Source organism: Salmo salar, chromosome ssa02, assembly GCF_905237065.1.
Source record: "Salmo salar chromosome ssa02, Ssal_v3.1, whole genome shotgun sequence".
NCBI lineage: Eukaryota > Metazoa > Chordata > Actinopteri > Salmoniformes > Salmonidae > Salmo > Salmo salar.
The window spans coordinates 29,811,871-29,834,046 of NC_059443.1; the positions used below are offsets into that span (position 1 = coordinate 29,811,871).

The 22,176-nt window shown below is 44.3% G+C and overlaps 2 protein-coding genes across 8 annotated transcripts in view; one reads left to right on the forward strand and one right to left on the reverse strand.

Annotated features, from left to right (window-relative positions):
• The first annotated feature begins 1,034 nt into the window (after positions 1 to 1,034).
• Positions 1,035 to 12,723, forward strand: LOC106579093 (squalene monooxygenase). The gene is made up of 11 exons (XM_014158644.2): positions 1,035 to 1,687; positions 1,948 to 2,203; positions 2,535 to 2,712; positions 5,316 to 5,412; positions 5,618 to 5,731; positions 7,903 to 8,074; positions 8,386 to 8,481; positions 8,856 to 8,998; positions 9,466 to 9,562; positions 9,985 to 10,072; positions 10,892 to 12,723. The coding sequence occupies exons 1-11, from the start codon at positions 1,412 to 1,414 to the stop codon at positions 11,082 to 11,084; spliced, it is 1,710 nt and encodes a 569-aa protein (XP_014014119.2). The 5' UTR covers positions 1,035 to 1,411; the 3' UTR covers positions 11,085 to 12,723.
• Positions 12,724 to 12,916: 193 nt separating this feature from the next.
• The window catches only part of LOC106579063 (oxidation resistance protein 1), a 184,917-nt gene continuing 175,657 nt past the window's right edge, over positions 12,917 to 22,176 (reverse strand). For 5 of the 7 annotated variants that reach the window (XM_014158581.2, XM_014158615.2, XM_014158561.2 and 2 more), the window contains 6 exons: positions 18,009 to 18,089; positions 16,223 to 16,348; positions 15,492 to 15,644; positions 15,263 to 15,358; positions 15,070 to 15,143; positions 12,917 to 14,811 (listed from right to left, as the gene is read on the reverse strand). In XM_014158581.2, coding sequence (XP_014014056.1) covers positions 14,676 to 14,811; positions 15,070 to 15,143; positions 15,263 to 15,358; positions 15,492 to 15,644; positions 16,223 to 16,348; positions 18,009 to 18,089 — 666 coding nt within the window. In that variant the 3' untranslated portion in view covers positions 12,917 to 14,675. Of the gene's footprint in view, positions 14,812 to 15,069; positions 15,144 to 15,262; positions 15,359 to 15,491; positions 15,645 to 16,222; positions 16,349 to 18,008; positions 18,090 to 20,592; positions 20,976 to 22,176 lie in introns of those variants that run through there. The other 2 variants (XM_014158632.2, XM_014158600.2) reach the window with 2 other exon arrangements.

Below are 22,176 nucleotides of genomic sequence, written 5' to 3' on the forward strand. Positions count from 1 at the left end.
ATAAAAATATATATATAGTGTTGCTACTTAGCTTCTAATGTTAGAGTAACATTAAAAATCTCCGTGTAGGGGTCTTGGCAAAAATACTTTCAAAAAAACGTTATACAATATTTAATAAGGCTGCCCAACATAAACTAGGAAGCCCTCAGAAATAAAATACATGTTTGTATTGATATCCTCACAATCCTACTTATCTACATACTCACCCCAAGGCAAAATACCTGTATGTAACACAATCCATAACAGAGTTATTTCCTATGTCTGGCAAAGAGTACTGACTGCGAACCAGTTTGGTAACTTCCTCCATTGTGTGAAATTGTAGACCGATAGACCCTTTTCCAGCATATGACACAGACAGCAAGAAGGATGCGCATTCAACAGAGCATACATTTACGTTTGTATTACTTATAAATAAAATAACTTTTTGGGGTTCTCATACGCTTACAACGATGTTTTGATTCTTGCTTGAACAGTCGCTAAGATTATTTGGTTGTGATCTTTGCAAAATAACTATTTTGGATGCAGCAGTTGTTAGCTAGAATGCTAACGCTCGTTGACATAGGCTGTAGTAAAAGCTAGCCAAAATAGCCATTTTACTGGTTGAAGTTGAAGTGTTTTTTAAGTATAATGCAGTTGATTTGCGATGATGACACAAGCATTATATTAAGCAAGACATTCATACAAGGCTTAAAATCCAATTATAACAAAAAGGTAGTATGAAATGCACTCATAATCAACATGTAAATATAGGCTTTTTCCCCTGTGTTCTATAAGAACTTCCCCTTGTTCTGCCATCAATTTACGCGCATCGCCCTCGTGTGGCAAACACAGAAACGGGTCTATAGACACCTTTCCAGTGACATCATATCATACTATACTCTCTCAGCCAGCGCTCCAACCAGCAGCCGAGGATTGGCCAATGACCTGATAGCGTGAGCTCTGCTCACCGATGTGCTGTTCCTGATTGGACGGTTCAGATACAGAGAGGGCGGGACACCAAACCTGCGAACCGGAGTTTGTACCTATCTCATTACCATAAAATATTTAGCATCCTCTGAAACCATCTGACATGTCGGGTGGAATAATTGTCATGGTTTTGAATACTTTTCTTTTGGATTAACGGATATATATATATTTTAAATATTACTATGCCTACGATCTGCTAAAGTAACTGAAATAGGATATGCTCAGTCTACGCCAGTAAATATAATATTTGTTATTTTTGAAATAATAATTGCTGAACTGCGATGAGATTTTATTGCGGAATTTATTCTATTCCATGATCTCGGCTACTTTTTGTTTTAGCAATTTAGTTTCAGGTTGTAGTTTAGGAAACATTCTGAGCAGTGGTAATTTATTGAATGAGTTAGCCTATTCAGTTCAAGTAGCCTAGTATAACAATAGAATAAAGATGTGGACTTTTCTTGGAATTGCAAGTTTCACCTACATTTATAAGAAATGCGACGCAGTTTTGGAGTATGCTCCCAAAGAGATAATCCTGGCGGCTGTAGTGTTCTTGGCAGTGGGGATGCTGCTATCCTATGCCAGGTACCACGGACATACATGCAAGGTACCCCAAATTCTACAATTACCGCTGGAACTTTTATTATCCCTACCGGTCATCAATACATTTATACCGAAACCCTCAGCTGTCAGGCACAGGAGTGGAGAGAGCGCTTCAAAGAAGGTGAGTAATAATAACTGTAGAATCTGTTGAAGAACAAAAACAAGAAATAAGCTAGATTAATACGATTATTTAAATCTCAAACAATTCATTGAATGTTCATCATTGTTTGAGATTTAGCAGAACAGCTCTAATGAAGCCTTTTTGTTATAGCAAACCATACACATTTTCAAACACCATTGCAAAGTACCATGAAAATGCCAATTTAATGATTTGAATTCATTTCTCTCTCTCCCCACCCTACTCACTTTCTCTCCAAACAGGGAGGTGGCAGGAGGAAAAGAGTGTGTTCGTCAGGCATGGAGAGCCCCCCAGCAGCAGGGGACTCTCCTGCATCTCAGGAGCCGGATGTGATCATAGTAGGGGCGGGAGTCCTGGGGTCGGCCATGGCTGCGGTGCTGGCCCGGGACGGCCGGAGGGTCACTGTGATAGAGAGGGACCTGAAGGAGCCTGACAGGATAGTGGGAGAGCTGCTGCAGCCTGGTGGATACAGGGCCCTGCGAGAACTGGGAATGGAGGGTGAGTGGTCTCTGCAGCACGAACTAGAGATCTTTTAGTGTGGGGTCTACGTGTAAAAAGGTGATAGCTTGGGGCAAACGACCAATGGGCTGACTCGCAACAAGCCCTTGCATTGAATGGGGGCTGTGCGCAACGAGCAAGGCTCACTGCAGGACCTATATAGGGCTTAAAAGTTGTTTGTTTAAAGTGGGACCAAACAAACTGTAGCAAAGACACCTAAGTCTTGATGTAATGTAAAGATATTCCTTTTTGCCACAGACTAAAGACCTGAGTTGAAGGAATAATGAAAAGTGTTTCATCACCCTTGCCTAACCCTGGGCTCTCCTCTCAGGTTCAGTGGAGGGGCTGGATGCCCACGTGGTGAACGGCTATGTGATTCATGACATCGAGAGCAGCACAGAGGTGGAGATCCCATATCCCCAGGCAGACAGCAGTATCCAGTGTGGCAGGGCCTTCCACCACGGACGCTTTATCATGGGCCTGCGCAGAGCTGCGCTTGCTGAGCCAAAGTAAGGCTGGGAGAGAACCTTCACTATACCTGTCGGACATGTCATTACTATCACTAGGGCCACACTTTTTTCCTGACCACATTACTTGACCAGGATCAACTCCAGGGTTTAGTTGTTATATCCTGATTATGTTTTTCCTGGTCTGGTCATGTGTTCAGAAGAACCTGTCTCTATTAATACCATCACTATAACTACTACATTTTACATTACATTACATTTAAGTCATTTAGCAGACGCTCTTATCCAGAGCGACTTACAAAATGGTGCATTCACCTTATGATATCCAGTGGAACAACCACTTTACAATAGTGCATCTAAATATTTTAAGGGGGGGGGTTAGAAGGATTACTTTATCCTATCCTAGGTATTCCTTAAAGAGGTGGGGTTTCAGGTGTCTCCGGAAGGTGGTGATTGACTCCGCTGTCCTGGCGTCGTGAGGGAGCTTGTTCCACCATTGGGGTGCCAGAGCAGCGAACAGTTTTGACTGGGCTGAGCGGGAACTGTGCTTCCTCAGAGGTAGGGGGGCCAGCAGGCCAGTGGTGGATGAACGCAGTGCCCTTGTTTGGGTGTAGGGCCTGATCAGAGCCTGAAGGTATGGAGGTGCCGTTCCCTTCACAGCTCCGTAGGCAATCACCATGGTCTTGTAGCGGATGCGAGCTTCAACTGGAAGCCAGTGGAGAGAGCGGAGGAGCGGGGTGACGTGAGAGAACTTGGGAAGGTTGAACACCAGACGGGCTGCGGCGTTCTGGATGAGTTGTAGGGGTTTAATGGCACAGGCAGGGAGCCCAGCCAACAGCGAGTTGCAGTAATCCAGACGGGAGATGACAAGTGCCTGGATTAGGACCTGCGCCGCTTCCTGTGTGAGGCAGGGTCGTACTCTGCGAATGTTGTGGAGCATGAACCTACAGGATCGGGTCACCGCCTTGATGTTAGTGGAGAACGACAGGGTGTTGTCCAGGATCACGCCAAGGTTCTTAGCACTCTGGGAGGAGGACACAAGGGAGTTGTCAACCGTGATGGCGAGATCATGGAACGGGCAGTCCTTCCCCGGGAGGAAGAGCAGCTCCGTCTTGCCGAGGTTCAGCTTGAGCTGGTGATCCGTCATCCACACTGATATGTCTGACAGACATGCAGAGATGCGATTCGCCGCCTGGTTATCAGAAGGGGGAAAGGAGAAGATTAATTGTGTGTCGTCTGCATAGCAATGATAGGAGAGACCATGTGAGGATATGACAGAGCCAAGTGACTTGGTGTATAGCGAGAATAGGAGAGGGCCTAGAACAGAGCCCTGGGGGACACCAGTGGTGAGAGCGCATGGTGCGGAGACAGATTCTCGCCACGCCACCTGGTAGGAGCGACCTGTCAGGTAGGACGCAATCCAAGCGTGGGCCGCGCCGGAGATGCCCAACTCGGAGAGGGTGGAGAGGAGGATCTGATGGTTCACAGTATCAAAGGCAGCAGATAGGTCTAGAAGTATGAGAGCAGAGGAGAGAGAGTTAGCTTTAGCAGTGCGGAGAGCCTCCGTGACACAGAGAAGAGCAGTCTCAGTTGAATGCCCAGTCTTGAAACCTGACTGATTAGGATCAAGAAGGTCATTCTGAGAGAGATAGCAGGAGAGCTGGCCAAGGACGGCACGTTCAAGAGTTTTGGAGAGAAAAGAAAGAAGGGATACTGGTCTGTAGTTGTTGACATCGGAGGGATCGAGTGTAGGTTTTTTCAGAAGGGGTGCAACTCTCGCTCTCTTGAAGACGGAAGGGACGTAGCCAGCGGTCAAGGATGAGTTGATGAGCGAGGTGAGGAAGGGGAGAAGGTCTCCGGAAATGGTCTGGAGAAGAGAGGAGGGGATAGGGTCAAGTGGGCAGGTTGTTGGGCGGCCGGCCGTCACAAGACGCGAGATTTCATCTGGAGAGAGAGGGGAGAAAGAGGTCAAAGCACAGGGTAGGGCAGTGTGAGCAGGACCAGCGGTGTCGTTTGACTTAGCAAACGAGGATCGGATATCGTCAACCTTCTTTTCAAAATGGTTGACGAAGTCATCCGCAGAGAGGGAGGAGGGGGGGAGGGGGAGGAGGATTCAGGAGGGAGGAGAAGGTAGCAAAGAGCTTCCTAGGGTTAGAGGCAGATGCTTGGAATTTAGAGTGGTAGAAAGTGGCTTTAGCAGCAGAGACAGAAGAGGAGAATGTAGAGAGGAGTGAGTGAAAGGATGCCAGGTCCGCAGGGAGGCGAGTTTTCCTCCATTTCCGCTCGGCTGCCCGGAGCCCTGTTCCGTGAGCTCGTAGTGAGTCGTCGAGCCACGGAGCAGGAGGGGAGGACCGAGCCGGCCTGGAGGATAGGGGACAGAGAAAATCAAAGGATGCAGAAAGGGAGGAGAGGAGGGTTGAGGAGGCAGAATCAGGAGATAGGTTGGAGAAGGTTTGAGCAGAGGGAAGAGATGATAGGATGGAAGAGGAGAGAGTAGCGGGAGAGAGAGAGCGAAGGTTGGGACGGCGCAATACCATCCGAGTAGGGGCAGAGTGAGAAGTGTTGGATGAGAGCAAGAGGGAAAAGGATACAAGGTTCCTACTAAACTACTGTTTCTTAATAACTGGTACTTTGCTCTCCCCTAGTGTTACGCTCATAGAAGGCACTGTGTCCAGCCTGGAGGAAGAGGATGGCTGTGTGACAGGAGTGCAGTACAGGGACAAGGAGACAGGAGACACAAAGGTCAACTCTAAGCTTGCGATGCAGCTTATACTCTGTTACTCTCCAGATAGCCGTTGTTGTGTAAAATAGCCCCATGCTGATACTTACAATTACACTTGACAGTATTTACACCTATTGATTAGCAATTCAGCAGGATCCATTGATAAGACAAGCAGTGTAACAGATGTGTTTCTAACTGTTGTAATTGTGTTAACCTGTCCCATAGGAGGTCCATGCAGCAGTAACTGTAGTAGCTGACGGCTGTTTCTCAAAGTTCAGGAAGAGCCTGGTAGCTGGGAAGGCTCAGACCTCCTCTCACTTTGTTGGATGTATCATGAAGGTTTGTTCAAGTATTATGTTGAATGAAAGAATGAGCAAATCAATGAATCAACCAACATATGCCATTTAGCAGACACTTTTTAATATTTTATACACACTGCTCAAAAAAATAAAGGGAACACTTAAACAACACAATGTAACTCCAAGTCAATCACACTTCTGTGAAATCAAACTGTCCACTTAGGAAGCAACACTGATTGACAATACATTTCACATGCTGTTGTGCTAATGGAATAGACAACAGGTGAAAATTATAGGCAATTAGCAAGACACCCCCAATAAAGGAGTGGTTCTGCAGGTGGGGACCACAGACCACTTCTCAGTTCCTATGATTCCTGGCTGATGTTTTGGTCACTTTTAAATGCTGGCGGTGCTTTCACTCTAGTGGTAGCATGAGACGGATTCTACAACCCACACAAGTGGCTCAGGTAGTGCAGCTCATCCAGGATGGCACATCAATGCGAGCTGTGGCAAGAAGGTTTGCTGTGTCTGTCAGCGTAGTGTCCAGAGCATGGAGGCGCTACCAGGAGACAGGCCAGTACATCAGGAGACGTGGAGGAGGCCGTAGGAGGGCAACAACCCAGCAGCAGGACCGCTACCTCCGCCTTTGTGCAAGGAGGAGCAGGAGGAGCACTGCCAGAGCCCTGCAAAATGACCTCCAGCAGGCCACAAATGTGCATGTGTCTGCTCAAACGGTCAGAAACAGACTCCATGAGGGTGGTATGAGGGCCCGACATCCACAGGTGGGGGTTGTGCTTACAGCCCAACACCGTGCAGGACGTTTGGCATTTGCCAGAGAACACCAAGATTGGCAAATTCGCCACTGGCGCCCTGTGCTCTTCACAGATGAAAGCAGGTTCACACTGAGCACATGTGACAGAGTCTGGAGACGCCGTGGAGAACGTTCTGCTGCCTGCAACATCCTCCAGCATGACCGGTTTGGCGGTGGGTCAGTCATGGTGTGGGGTGCCATTTCTTTGGGGGGCCGCACAGCCCTCCATGTACTCGCCAGAGGTAGCCTGACTGCCATTAGGTACTGAGATGAGATTGTGAGACCATATGCTGGTGCGGTTGGCCCTGGGTTCCTCCTATTGCAAGACAATGCTAGACCTCATGTGGCTGGAGTGTGTCAGCAGTTCCTGCAAGAGGAAGGCATTGATGCTATGGACTGGCCCACCCGTTCCCCAGACCTGAATCCAATTGAGCACATCTGGGACATCATGTCTCGCTCCATCCACCAACGCCACGTTGCACCACAGACTGTCCAGGAGTTGGCGGATGCTTTAGTCCAGGTCTGGGAGGAGATCCCTCAGGAGACCATCGCCACCTCATCAGGAGCATGCCCAGGCGTTGTAGGGAGGTCATACAGGCACGTGGAGGCCACACACACTACTGAGCCTCATTTTGACTTGTTTTAAGGACATTACATCAAAGTTGGATCAGCCTGTAGTGTGGTTTTCCACTTTAATTTTGAGTGTGACTCCAAATCCAGACCTCCATGGGATGATAAATTGGATTTCCATTGATTATTTTTGTGTGATTTTGTTGTCAGCACATTCAACTATGTAAAGAAAAAACTATTTAATAAGATTATTTCTTTCATTCAGATCTAGGATGTGTTGTTTAAGTATTCCCTTTATTTTTTTGAGCAGTATATATATATATTTTCTCCCCAATATTGTGGTATCCAATTGGTAGTTAGTCTTGTCTCATCGCTGCAAGGCGAAGGTCGAGAGGCATGCGTCCACCGAAACACGACCCAACCAAGCCGCACTGCTTCTTGACACAATGCCCATCCAACCCGGAAGCCAGCCGCACCAATGTGTTGGAGGAAACACCGTACACCTGCCGACCGTGTCAGCACTCGGCCCACCACTGGAGTTGCTACAGCATGATGGAACAAGGACATCCCTGCCGGCCAAACCCTCCCTTAACCTGGGCGACACTGGGCCAATTGCGCACTGCCCCATGGGTCTCCCGGTCGCGGCCGGCTGCGACAGAGCCTGGACTCGAACCAGGATCTTTAGTGACACAGCTAGCACTGCGATGCAGTGCCTTAGCCCACTGCACCACTTGGGAGGCAAGCAGACACGTTTTACCAACCAAACAAACAATTCATAGAACGCAGTCAGACTAATGTATTTCCTTTCTGTCCTCTCCTGTCGTGGTCAGAACTCTCCCCAGTTCAAGCCCCACCATGCTGAGCTGGTCCTGGCCAACCCCAGCCCTGTCCTCATCTACCAGATCTCCTCCTCAGACACCAGGGTTCTGGTGGACATCAGGGGAGAGATGCCCAGGAACCTCACTGAGTACATGGCTGAGAAAATACACCCACAACTACCAGGTAAGGGATTTAGGGTATACAGTATAGAGATTTAAACAGCTTAGCTTTCCCATGTGTTCAACATCCTTTACATTGTATGGAGGGATGGAAGGATGGCCTCGGGCCTCGTGAGACTTAAGGGCAAACTAACCATATCCACCACCAATGTAAAGCACCCACATGAATATGTGCTTGAGAGCTTCAACACACGAAGAGTCAAATACGGTATTATAGGTTGACATTCACTCTGTGTTGATTTAAATTCTTTATCCACCCATCTTTGTGGTGATGAATGTGTGACCTCTGACCTGACTCTGTTGTCTCTTCGCTAGAACACCTAAAGGAGCCGTTCATGGTGGCTCTGCAGAATGACCGGCTGAGGTCTATGCCAGCAAGCTTCCTGCCTCCGTCCCCAGTCAACAAACCAGGTAGGACACTAGTACTGACCACAGTGTTGGGCTGGATCCCCAAGGGCAAATGGAATAGGGTCCCATTTGGAACACATCCTTGGAGAGTTTAATGTTGGATGTGTGGAGTCTATCACACCATTATAGCATGGTAGATCAATGTTCTCTTTTAAAACAGCAATAAACCTTGAAACCCTCAAAATAAATATTAGACCAACTGCATTGCTCCATTTGTTATGATCATTAACAGTATATTATTTTATCTTTAGGTAAGTAGATTGAAAGCCTGACCAGATCAGATATTTTGCTGAAAAAGATGGTCCCTCTAGCAGTGTAAATGTGTAATGTTAGTGAGGTGTGGACTGGGAATAACATGGGCCTTTGTCCTGTTCCAGGTGTGCTCCTGCTGGGTGACGCCTACAACATGAGACACCCTCTGACCGGAGGAGGGATGAGTGTGGCCCTCAACGACGTCCTGATCTGGAGGAGCCTGATGAAGAACATCCCTGATCTGTACGACAACACAGCCATGCTCCAAGTAAACTCACATCCCTAATCTCATCTCCCTTTATTATCATTATTACATTTCCATTACATTTTGGTCATCTTATCCAGAGTGACTTACAGTCAGTATTATGTTCATGATTGGACAGTGGGTATTACAGAGAAGGGATAGGCAGTAGATGGGTTCAGACAGAATGGCCGACAAGGGGGATATGTGGTCCTGAGTCAGCTTCCACCAGACCAGACTCCGCCACACACATTATCACTGTCTGAATGGCCTTGGTTGGAATGTGTATGGTTGTTTTGTGGAATGTGGGTCCATATTACATTGCAATCACCTGCTACCACAGAACTTTAGGGAGTTTTATATGTGCACAGGGCATATTGTTTCTGTAATCCACAGTGTTGTAGTAGTCAAAGGGATAGTTACAGAGCAATGTTAGGATATACTGTATACGGCTGAAATGTAAAACATGTTATTTTTTATTTTTTTCATAATAGGCAAAGAAAAAATTCCACTGGGAACGCAAGTCATCACATTCCTTTGTGGTGAATGTGTTGGCTCAAGCCCTGTACGAGTTGTTTGCTGCAACAGACAGTGAGTCTACTTTTCTGTCCTTTTAACTATCCTCTGCCAACACAGGATGGATAGAATAAGGTCATACGTGGTTATGGCAAGTCTTTTGGTGCATTATAACGACATCATAATGCACTATACCTGTAGGATTTCATTAAATTGTTACCAATGTCTCTACTTCAATCATTTGTTTTCTAACGGTCCAGTACTTCTTCTCAGTAGATGTCCGTATACCTGAAATTACTGACACTAAACACTTAGCTAGGGCGATTATAGCAAACAGAGAGGGACATTTAAGAGATATTCAGCATAAATCATTTCTGCTGAAAGAATTTTGAGTGTTAAGCTGTGGATTTTACCAGCAGGGTACTACACTGAGATATAATCTCTTTCATGACTGACATGCATATTCATATGAGCCGTTTTGTGTTTGTGTCTTTCAGATTCTCTCCACCAGCTGAGAAAGGCATGCTTCCTTTACTTCAAGCTGGGTGGGGAGTGTGTCAACGGTCCCATTGGTCTTCTCTCAGTGTGAGTCTCACTAATGTGTTCGACACACTTCAAAACTCTTACAGTTGATCCTTGACTGTGTATGTCAATGCAATATTCCCCATTCAAAAAATATCCACAAACATGTATGTCAAATATTCACAGAGTGTACAAAACATTAGGAACACATTCCTATTATTGAGTTGCACCCCCTTTCGCTCTCAGAACAGCTTCAATTCATCAGGGCATGGAATCTACAATGTGTCGAAAGCATTCCACAGGAATGCTGGCCCATGTTGACGCCAATGCTTCCCACAGTTGTGTGAAGTTGGCTGGATGTCCTTTGGGTGGTGGACCTTTCTTGATAAACACGGGAAACTGTTGTGCGTGAAAAACCTAGCAGCATTGCAATACACACTCAAACGGGTGCGCCTGGAACCTACTACCATACCCTGTTCAAAGGCACTTAAATATTTTGTTTTGCCCATTCACCCTCTGAAAGGCACACATAGACAATCCATGTCTCAGTTGTCTCAAGGCTTTAATAACATCATTCTTTAACCTGTCTCATTCCCTTCATCTACACTGATTTGAAGTGGATTTAACAGGTGACATCAATAAGGGATCATAGTTTTTACCTGGATTCACCTGGTCAGTCTAGGTCATGGAAAGAGCAAGTGTTTCTAATGTTTTGTACACTCAGTGTATATAAATGTATACTGTATATGCACCTGTATTGACATTAGAGGACCGCAATGGGAATAATGTCTCCAAATTGGGAAGCCTTAATGATCAAATTCAATCAATCAATCAATCAATCGTCTATGGTTTTAATTGGCTCTCAATCCATTCTATTCCCAGGTTGACGCCCCGTCCGATGACTCTGATTGGACACTTCTTTGCCGTGGCCTTGTACGCCATCTACTACAGCTTCAAGTCTGAGTCGTGGTTCACCAAACCCCGAGCCTTATTTACGAGTGGAGCTATCCTGTACCGCGCCTGTACCGTTATGTTTCCCCTCATCTACTCTGAGTTCAAGTACCTGGTGTACTGAGCAGTGATCTAATCTGAGCCCTAACCCGGTGGAACGCACACCAGCCTTAGACAACAGGGTCGTATTCATTAGTGCACAAACATAGCAAAACATTTTGCAATGGAATACGAAGAAGTTCAGGTTGTCTCCTACTCTTTCTGCCTGTTTTCTTCCATTTAGTTTCTAGTGAATACGTTTACTGAGCAGTGCCATCACTGACCCCTGGTGGAGAACACACACACCACCAGCCTTATGGTGACATGACATACAAACAGTACAGTGACCTAAAGATACACTATGAAAGTGTAGTTAACTGTCAAGTCATTTTGGCTGTATGTATGATTTATATGAAACCACTTAGTTTTAGGCCAACAATTTATGCTTTTACTCGTTGGGTGTGGGGAGGCATGCCACTTTATGTCCAATGACGTAATTTCTGGACAATGTTTCTATCCATTTAGGTCAGGGATCCCTTTTGTCTCAAGCACACCCCTAGAGGAAAAAGATCTGTAAAGCCTCTTTAATATTACACCATCCTATCATCACTATCAACAGGGATGCCATACAGGTCTCTAATGTGACCATTATTCAGTGCTGAAGCCTTTGACCTTGATCACATGCCTTTCTTTATCTCTGCCTAAAGGTCTGCTCAATAAGACGTCTTCTGAGGGCGAGGTCTAAATTGATGGTGACAATTATTTAGTAATGCCTTGTATATTCAGAATTTATAACCATGCATTTACGTAGTGTAACAGACAATGCGTAATAAGAGGTTTGCGTTAGCAACTCTTAATTGCAAATTTGACCAAATAACCAGCTGAATATACAGTAGGACTGACTACAGGTGTCTGTCTAACCACTTTGCTGCTAATTTCTTGTGGAAATTGAACATGAGGACAAAAAATGTCCGTCCTGCTTGTAAACTACTGTGGTTGTCTTCTATTTCTCTTCATGCCAATGACTTCTTTCAACCCGAAGCACTTACACAGTTGGTTCCCCCACACGAAGTGGAGTGTAAATGACGGCTCAAAAATACAGTTGGCTGTTTGTCTACCCTTATTCCAAACGGTGTCCTTATTTTGTTCTGAAAAAGTATGTTCCTTGTGCATTTGCAATTCTTTAACTGTACATTTACAATCAAATGATAATGTATTAAACTGTTTGATTGGTTCAAGTCAGATCGCCTGTCCTTAACTTTTGCCAAGTCATAGATTTCCTGCCTTAAAAAAGGGGGTTTACACATTGTGACAATGGATCCCCCCCCCCCACATCTCTGGTACTTGTTTAAAAAGTGATTATTCCGTTGTGAACACCTGCTGGAATAAAAGTGTGACTTAATGCCTGTCTGAGGACTGCAGTGTCTAGAAACCACTAGTGACACACACATTCACCCTCCTGTGTGCCCGGAGGAAGAGGGGAGGGTTGCAACAGAAACAAATAGCACAATGAGATGGGAGCAGATTCAGGACCTGGGATAGTTGAATGTAGCTCAGCCACAAAACAAATCCCTGACCGATGGTCCACTGCGCCATCCATCTCTTCAGCATTTAGGGAGGAATTCATGACAGAATTTTGCACTGTGTTGGTGAGAATATTTACTTGTAATTGTATTTTGTTTAATTTCTTGTTTAATAAATGAGCAATTATGCAGTTAAATTTCTTCCTTTGGAAACTGATGTTTTATCTTTACAATCGACCTACTTTTTTTATTCAATAAAACTAGATTAATGTTACCGGGGTGATGACCAAGTCTTGAAAAGCACTACTACATATGTCCACTAGGTGGCGGTCAATACACAATCAAAAAGTGAGCGCAAATGCTGGAAGGAGGGGATTGAAAGCAATACAATGTCCCAGGTTACAACAATTTTATTGTTATTTATACATCAATAATACATTGTATTCCTGTAAAATAATTAGGAGGACTTATCCATGTTATTCTTTGTGACTTCATAGATACAAATACTGGTGTGGAAGACCAGAAAGGGGAAGGAAAGCTGCTGTGAAGTTTAAATGTACATATTTTCTCTTAGTTCACAGTCTTAACAGTCAGTCTACCAACTAATGAAGACTCACCACTCAACAGAACTTGTGATGAAAGTTAAATTCTTCTTTGACATTCAGCCTCCTCACTCCCGGACAACAACACTCCCCTTCAGTTACACAGAGCATTAGTTTAGCTTTACCCTTAGTATTATAGCAGCAAGCTTTCTACTAACAGTTAACATGTGTATGATTCTAAACAAAAAGTACTGTACAGCTACTGCTACTAGAAGTCTAAGAACCTGGTTTATAATGCTTTTAGACCGGATTCAAGTGCTAAAAGCAACCCACCAATCATATATGTATTTCTATATAGGAACAAATCTACTATTTTAACATGAATTTACAGGGTAATATACATTATATTTGTAACAGCTGAAATATCAGCACAAAAAGATCACTGTCACACAACAGAAACATATATAATTAATTATAATATATATAATCATATATATATATAAATAATATACAATTGTCATATGCATGTAAAACAGTTAACCACGTCTCAGGCTTTTCAAATTATACCCAGAAAAGCAATTGTGGATCAAGACATAAAGCTTTACAAGTCCTCTCTGATAAAGAGCCACAGACAGGCGAGGAAAAGCGCCAACCTGGATTATTTGAGGTCACATGACAGTAATTTGCATATTCCACAAATCTATTGCAACACATTACTGTCTACGAACAGTACACACGACTCCTGAGGGGCGCCGGTGGTATCTGAACTCACACGTAGTACACCCACTGAACAGAACATTATTAGCACGACGATGGGTAATATTCTGATTCTAGCTATGTGCTGTGATGGTGTTTGCTATGATGGTGAACAATAGGGCTACAATACACAACACTCTATATGTAGTTCTTGCCTCAGAAGTAAACCAAAGATGTAAAATACTTTCCTCCCCTCATAATAGTGTGCTCATCATCCTCACATCCTGCTGAGATTCTTCCTTCAGTTTTTGAACACCAAACAGAACTAATGTTCAACAGTCTCCTCTGAGAACAAAGGAATGCATGTTGTTTATTTTATTACTGGATCTCTCCACTAAAGGCCTGTAACACCACATAGAGTAACATCCTACTGACTGACTTCAACCAAGTTCTGAGGGGCGGGGTTCCTTGAGTGTCTCAAAATTCAGATAATCTGGACTACGGCAGTTTCTCTCTCGCTCTCTCAATCCCAAACCTGAGCCGACATCATCTCCTGCTGAGGTCAGAGAGAGCGATCTGATTGCTCCGCCTTGGTTCTGCAACAAGGCATCCCTACGGTCTCTAACAAACCCACACATCCTCTGATGCCTCACAGTACAGCACAGGACAGTACACCTCCTCAAAGACGCTGCACACAGCTGTAACAAGATACACACAAGGTCATTCACAAAGAAAAGCTCTGTTATAACTGCAGTAGTAACGTATGAACGCACAACACACATCCTTTAGCTGGCTCCGTCCCGGGAGCCCCAGACAGTGGGTTGGAGCAGGGTGGTGATGTGCAGTTAGGTTTGAGACAACATTGCCATTGTAGGGATGTTTAGTCCTTCTCTTTTTTCCCCGTGGTGGGTTTTGTTATTCAAAAGCCCAGATCTCAATGTCCTGTATATAGAAATCCTCCTTCTTGGAGAGCATGGGGTTGCCAAAGGTTTTACAGGAGTGACTCCTGCCGTGGTACAGGTCTCCATCCAACCACAGGCCAAACTCACCACTGAAACACATCAAGACAAACACATCACAGCATCTTCAGAGACTCAATCCAGACAGCAAGAACATCACATGCATGCTGCGAGTCTGTTCTGACAAACTTAAGACGACGGGCGCCATTTTACTCTTCTGAACGCACCTAGCAGTGACTGTGCAATGTAGACTAACCATAACATCTTAACTGACGACACAGTTTCAAAGTTTATTGCTAGATAAAACTTTTACATTAAAAAAAATATAGAATAGAATAGCAGGCACGTACCTTCCACCACCAAAAGCTAAGGAGTCCATATCTCCTTTCATGAAGAACATGTTATCACCTGTCCATTTGTACACCTGTCAACACAGAACAGAGCACGTCACCATCTGTGTAGATATATCATTACAAACCCTCATGCCATCTTACATAAGCTCCTCATTGTCAAGAGAATCACCAATCAGAGAGGTCAGCCTACCTCAAACTCTGGACAGAAGGTGAAGAGGAAGGTCTCTCCCGTGCCATAGAATCCCTCGCTGATTTTGAAGGGTTCGGACGCCAACGCACCAAACACCTGCAGCAACGCAACCAACCAGAACACACCGGGTCAGGAAACAGACAGTACGGAACCATGGTAATCTATTACAGCTCAAAGGCTGTAAAAGATCTGGACTCAGGCCTAATAGAAGTGTTGTTGTCCCACTCACCCCACCATCACTGTCCCTGATGACCAACAGCACGGGGGTGTCCTGCCCCTGCATGGCCCGGTACAGGCTCTTGATGCTCATGCCATGCTTGGTGGTGCCATAGGCCAAGGTCCAGGGGTACCCAATGGTACGGGGAGGGAGGTTCTTGGCCAGCTGGAGAAAAGAGACAGACGCCAGGGGGGAATAAACAGAAATGAAAGAGAGAAAGGCCACAGACATCAATGGTCCATTACAGCTGCAGTGACCTTTTCTCACAGCTGGTTGTTAGAGTGTAACTGAGCTCCACACCCCCAGAACACAACGGTCTCAGGAGAACAGGCTTTAAGTGTCGACCACAGAGAGACCTACAATAAGAGCATAGCAGGCTAGTCACACACATTACTAAGGCGCCTTCCTTCGTTGCATGTCCTAACAAGAATCCATTTTTCCCAACAGCTATAGGCCTACATGCAAATATGCCTTTTTCCTGAATACTAACCCCACCTCATCCATTTTAAAACCCTAACAGACCTTATCTGAAAACCCCAACCATCCCAGTATTGTAATTCATAGAGATTCTCTGGTGAGGCTAAAGAACCTGCTGTCACTAAACAGATAGCTCCCCAGGGAGGGCCAGCACTCCTCTGGCTGAAGGTCAATCATGACCATGCTTTAGGAAGCAGCCTATTGACAATCAGTGTCAGTGCATCAATATGCCAACGGGTATGGATCAAGCCATTGTGAGTTACTACCTTCTCTATCTGCTGTGCCTCCAGCAGCTCGCTAGGTTCACTGAGGTTGGGTCTGAAGGTCTCAGGCTCCAGCTCCGTCTTGATAGAGGTGGCATGCTTAGAGTTCACCTCCTCCTTGGTGGTGATCTGAAAACACACAGACAACAGTCAGGAGGGGTGGGGCTTAACTAGTAAGGGCAATGGGGTGTCTATCGCTTTAAGTTATGTCCCAAATGGCATCCTATCCCATACTTAGTGCACTACTTGGCCCTGGTGAAAAGTGGTGCCCTTTATAGTGAATAGGGTGCCATTTGGGACACAGCCTGGGATGAACACTGTGCTAGATGTTTTCTATAGGCTAATAAACCAATACCATGTAACTTACTAGGAGTGGGGGTGTGTCAGCAGGTGGTTTTAAAGATCTGATATGAGACTTTATTCAGAGACAGGATTATTTACAGGCTAATATGAACCCCAGGAAACAAATAGTACAAGATAGGCCTACTTAATATAACAAATTAAGTCAACTGTGAAAATCATACATTTGGGAGCGATGGGTTTAGGGAGACCATAGACCAGACTCCTTTATGTCAGTAACACATAATAAAGGTAAGGAGCCAGCCTTGGCTTATGAGAGCCTTAATGGCTCATAAAAACATGTAGGCTTCTCCAGAATTGTAATAACACTTGGAAATGTGCATTATATCCATATACAGAGGGCAAATCAGGAGGCTAAATTGTACAATGTCTGAGTCTGGATATTTCTATAGTTAGCGCAATAGGAATGTTGGTTGGAGAAAATGCAAAACACAGTAAATAATGAGTGGTCCAGAAGGCCTATTTGTGATTGAGCTGGACACACAGTGTTGGACTGTTTGAGTTCCAGCGGGGGTTGTTTATCTTTCTCCATAACAGGCCTGATTGTAGAGAGCCTAGCCACTGGTGGCCTGACCGTGATCACGTTACAGTCCTGTTGAATTACCTGCATTGTCCTTCGCAAACAATCCTGAACCCACTTAATGGATTGAATAGAATCCCACTTCCGCCCACCATCTACCTCCCTCCCTTCCCCTCCAATAGAAAGCAGAGGCGGATGGGGAAGCAGTAGTTCCTCACTACCCAGATGTGAATAGATGAACACAGTTTGTGAGGAGTCCTTCAGAAGTGGAGGAACACAAATTCCACATTTGTTTGAGTTGAGAAACCTCAGGAAACTTCCCCTCCCTCAACAGAGATGGGCTACAACATATTGTATTATGACTCACATTCTTTGTCTCTATGACAGCCTAGTCCCAAGGCTATCTAATTAGCTATGGCTAATAATAACAGTAATGAGGCCTTCTGGAAACTAACCACAGCAGTGGTCAGTGAGGAGCTGTGAGAAGTGGATATGCAAGGCATTATGGGAACTTCATGAAGGCATCAATTACCCTCCCTTCTCTACCAGGTATTAGTTGCTGGTTCCACAAAACTCTTCAAATTATTCTCATAGGGATTCTTTGGACAGTTGCTACATGAGGCTGCAGCATCATAGTGCTGGCCCATCCCAGAGACCTGGTCAAGGTTAGCCCAGGTCAAGGTTAGCCCAGGTCAAGGTTAGCTCAGGTATGACAACTGGGTGAGAGGCAAGAGGTCAGAAACACACCGAGGAGCTTTAACAGAGCCTGGCAGGGGCAAATCTAAAATGCCACCTTATTCCCTACATAATAGTGGCCAAACGTAGTGCACATCATAAGGAATAGGGTGCCATTTGGGACATAGACTAGAAAAAGGGAATGGAGAGCTGGAGCTTTGCTGAGTGGGGCACCTGAAGCCGCTTGCAGAGAGATTTCAGATCTTCACTGTTTAGCGCATCGATCCGGCGGTGGTACTCAGTCAGTGACACTACCTGGGGGGGCGGAGACAGGAACAGGAAGTGTAACTCAGCTGCTGGCAATGGAGGAAAAAGGATGAGCACAGCAGAGGGAGGAGAGACAGTACATTTGAAGGTGGAGAGACCTGACATCACTGTCTATATTTATACATCTACCGGTATGTGATATTCAGGTCTCCATTAAATAGGCTTGGTTTAAAATCTAATATTTGAACAAGAGGTGGTTGATATGAACCAATAGAATAGTGTTTTGCATGGTTGTGTAATCTAAATCAACACCACTAGTGGATGTTAGGACCAGCCAGAGGGACGAGAGGCAGACAAGCCATTCTGACACAGCCAGAACAAAAACGACTTAAACCAGAGAAGCCATACAAGGACATTCTTCTGATAATCTTATTCTATTGAGAGGATCCGTTGGACTGTAGGTGATACGACACCAGTGCACCGTAAAGCACTTACCAGCCTGTTAGTGTACAGACATGTTGACTCTGTTGCACAATACCGTGCAAGTCAAATTGAATCACCCTTTTGGTGTAGCAGGACAAGAGCACAGATGAACTCCAAGTATTCTGATGTAACGATTTAATTTGCCAAGTCCAGAAAGCATATCAAAACACAGCCTGTCAGTATGTGTACTAACCCATGGAGAACAAGTCCCAGACAGCCTTGCTTGACATGCTGAGCAGAGATGATTTACTGAGGACAAACACACACCAATAAGAGAGTAGTAGAACTACTTAGTGATGGGGGGGGGTCAATACAGTTACATATCACAATATTATTTTGGGCAATATTATATTGATACTTTGACTCCAAGTATCAGGGGGTGGGTCCAAGTAGAATTAGCTAGCGCTAGTTGGCTGTACCTGCGCCAAAACTCCTATAGCGTGTTCTGCACCTTCTTTTTAAATAATGAGCCAACATGTTTTCAGCACTTGTATTTACATACTGATCAAAACTATTTTTCTAATGCTCTCGTCTCTCTGCAGCTGACATAGTGAGCAATAAGTAGAATTGTGAGAATCGCAATTACATATCTTATCGGCACCTAAGTATGGTGATAATATCGTATCGTGAGGTCCCTGGCAATTCCCAACGCTAGTGCTGCTTTTCATCATCATCATTAATAATAATCATCATTAATAATCATAATTAATGCGCTGAAGCAAACATCTCTGCCAGACAGAGTTCATGGAAGCTAGCACACACGGGAATCCCCCTTGAAAATAGCCTATCAGCAGTTCTGGCTGAGTCTAACAAAAGCTACAAGTTCTACCTCCACAATAACATCTTAAAGCCAGACTTTACTTCAGAAGGTAGCTATGCCCCTTGAGGCCCAGCTCTTCAAGGGGATGTGACCATGAATCAGCACAAAGTGCGATCATGGGGTCATATGAAATAGCATAACAAAGCCATTCAAGGGGTGCACAACTCCAGATACAGTAGGCCTACTTAATAGGGCTCTATGGACATGAGCAGTGCTGTGGGTGGGTGGCCCTCAGGGACTGTACACCTGCAAATGAAGCCAATCCATAAATATGTTATGATACTGCATGTCAAAAACTAGAACAATTATGATATTGTCTGAATCTACTATAGAATTAGGCTATACATGAATTGCTGCCATAAACTAGGTAAAAGTTAGTTGAGTCAGGTTGGATTGGGCAAACTTGGGTCAAGCACAAATAAGTTACCTTGAAACACCTCTTTAGTCACCTTATTCATTGTGTAAATAACGTTTTCCCAAACAAGCTGCCACAATACAGTTCTCAATAAAGCAAAGAAAAGGGTAAACTACAGTCTTCATTAAATATTTATTTGGAGCCTAACTTTAGCTGACACTAAAGTGCAGTCTATTGAGAAAAGCCAAGTCAGGCCAGTTTGCTGCAGTCCCCATCTTCTGTGTAGGAGGAAGGTCTCAGGGTGGCCAACAACCATAGCCTGAGTGCCTGTCTGTTTGTGCTTGACAATGAGCAATGGAGTTTGCAAGAGCACAAGGCCCTGAGACCAGGCTACAATAAACATGCTATTCTCTGATTCCCTTCCGCCCAAATAACAACTTACATTTAGGTCATTATTTCCAAAACAGACATATTGCATCAGCCAATCCAACTAACGTTATAGATATAATATCTCACCATTATAGAGAAGCCGACCACTGTCAATGCAATAGAAATTGTAGAACTGTAAGCTATACACAGTGCATTGATACAATGTTGCAAGTTAGTTATTAACGTTAGATACAACGTAGCACGATGTTCACAAACTGTTATGTTCACTGAAAAAAACTACCTCAAAACTTTCCAAAACGAGAACCAAAGAAAGGAGTGAAACAAAGAAGGAAGTAGCGACAACATCAAGTGCTGTCTTTTTAGACTCATAAAATGTCAGTGGCTATTTTGATTTCAGTCAGCCTTTTGCATTTTTCTAGCAACCTAGCCATCCAGCAATGTAGCTAGCAGGCTAACAACAACAAAACACGCGTAGCTAAAACACCGACTGTATAGATACATACATAAGTGTACTTAGGGGTCAGCGGCGTTTCTTCCTTCACCCTTCTAGAGAACATTTCTTTCTTTCGGGGTGAGGTTGAGCTCGACAGTCACATTCCAGATTCTTGAAGTAATTCCAATCTCCTCAAATCTATGTTGAACCAGACACCGGACGGGCGGGGAATCTACTAGCTAACTAAAATAGAAACGTTTTAGAGGGGTCTCGGGTATTTGTTTGACACCCGCAAGAGCCAATGGCAATGCAGGACAGGAGCAAAGCCAGCTCCTTATTTGCTCAAAGACAGAGGGAACTTCCTATTTGCATACTTCACTAGTGCAATTTAAAGATACAATACTAGTACATTTAAAAACAAATGTCATGAGGTACTGTAGGGAGATCAAATGCACTTCTCGTGTAACGTCACTGTAACAATACAACGCTTGGTGGATCCCCTTTGAGTAGTTTGGGCACACATCAAACGTTAATCGTTGAAGTAGCTTGAATTGTCATACTTGCCATATTGCATGACATACAATACACATAAAGCACAGTAGACCTAATGATCAATGACCAAAAAAAGTATAATAAAAGGCTAACAGCATTACAGTTATTACAGACTAAAAATCTAAGTGTTGTTTAAAATCAATGTTTACCTTAAAGGGTCAACATAAAAGAGGCAACTATTTACTTATTCAAATCACTGGATCATGTAGCCTCTTCAGGACCAGGCCCAAACAAATCATCCCACTTTGATTCCTACATCATTCGTTTACATTAAAATGTAAATCCCAGCCACAGCCTGCGCATCAATTTCTGTATGCAAAGAATGTATCCGCTCCCCATTATACCTCAAGCACGTGCAGCCAGCCGACCTATTGGACAGACTTTGAGCAGCCATGTCCATCCACTGGACGTTTTTAAATCCTAAAACCCTACTTCCACATTTGAGGGGAAATGAAAATCCCACAAAGCCACTATTAAGGATAGGGCAGAGAATGAGCGAACTGAACACAACTATGTAGATTACAGTCACAAGAAGGCCCACACACATTTTAAAGAATTCACTATGTGCCTTCCCGGCCTTGAAACAACCAGCTTTTCACAACGGGAACCATTCCATCCATCTGTCTACAACTGCGGAACACCACAGTCAGTCAGGTCATCCAGCAAAACTATAGTTTGGAATGACCGACGACAACAGAGATATTAATGCATGCCATATACACTGCATTAATAACGTGGACAACTGACTTGGAACAAAATGATTTCACAATCATGCAAAACATTGTGGTTGTTGTAATCTGAGTGAAAATTGCGCATTTCCGACCAAAGGAAATAGTATTCACACAAATTACACAATGAAAATAACTATAACACATCAAGCAAACACTTGGATAGATTGATCAAAACAATGTAATCATCAATGACAGTGCAATAATTTGAACACACAAATAACCTAGATAATGATGAGGCAGAATAACAATGCAAATAAATTCCATTTAACACTACACACAGTCATATCACTACAAAAGAAATCACTTGACTGAATGAAAGCATATAACAAATAGGACATATATGGACTACAACACAGGCTGGATGAGTAGGT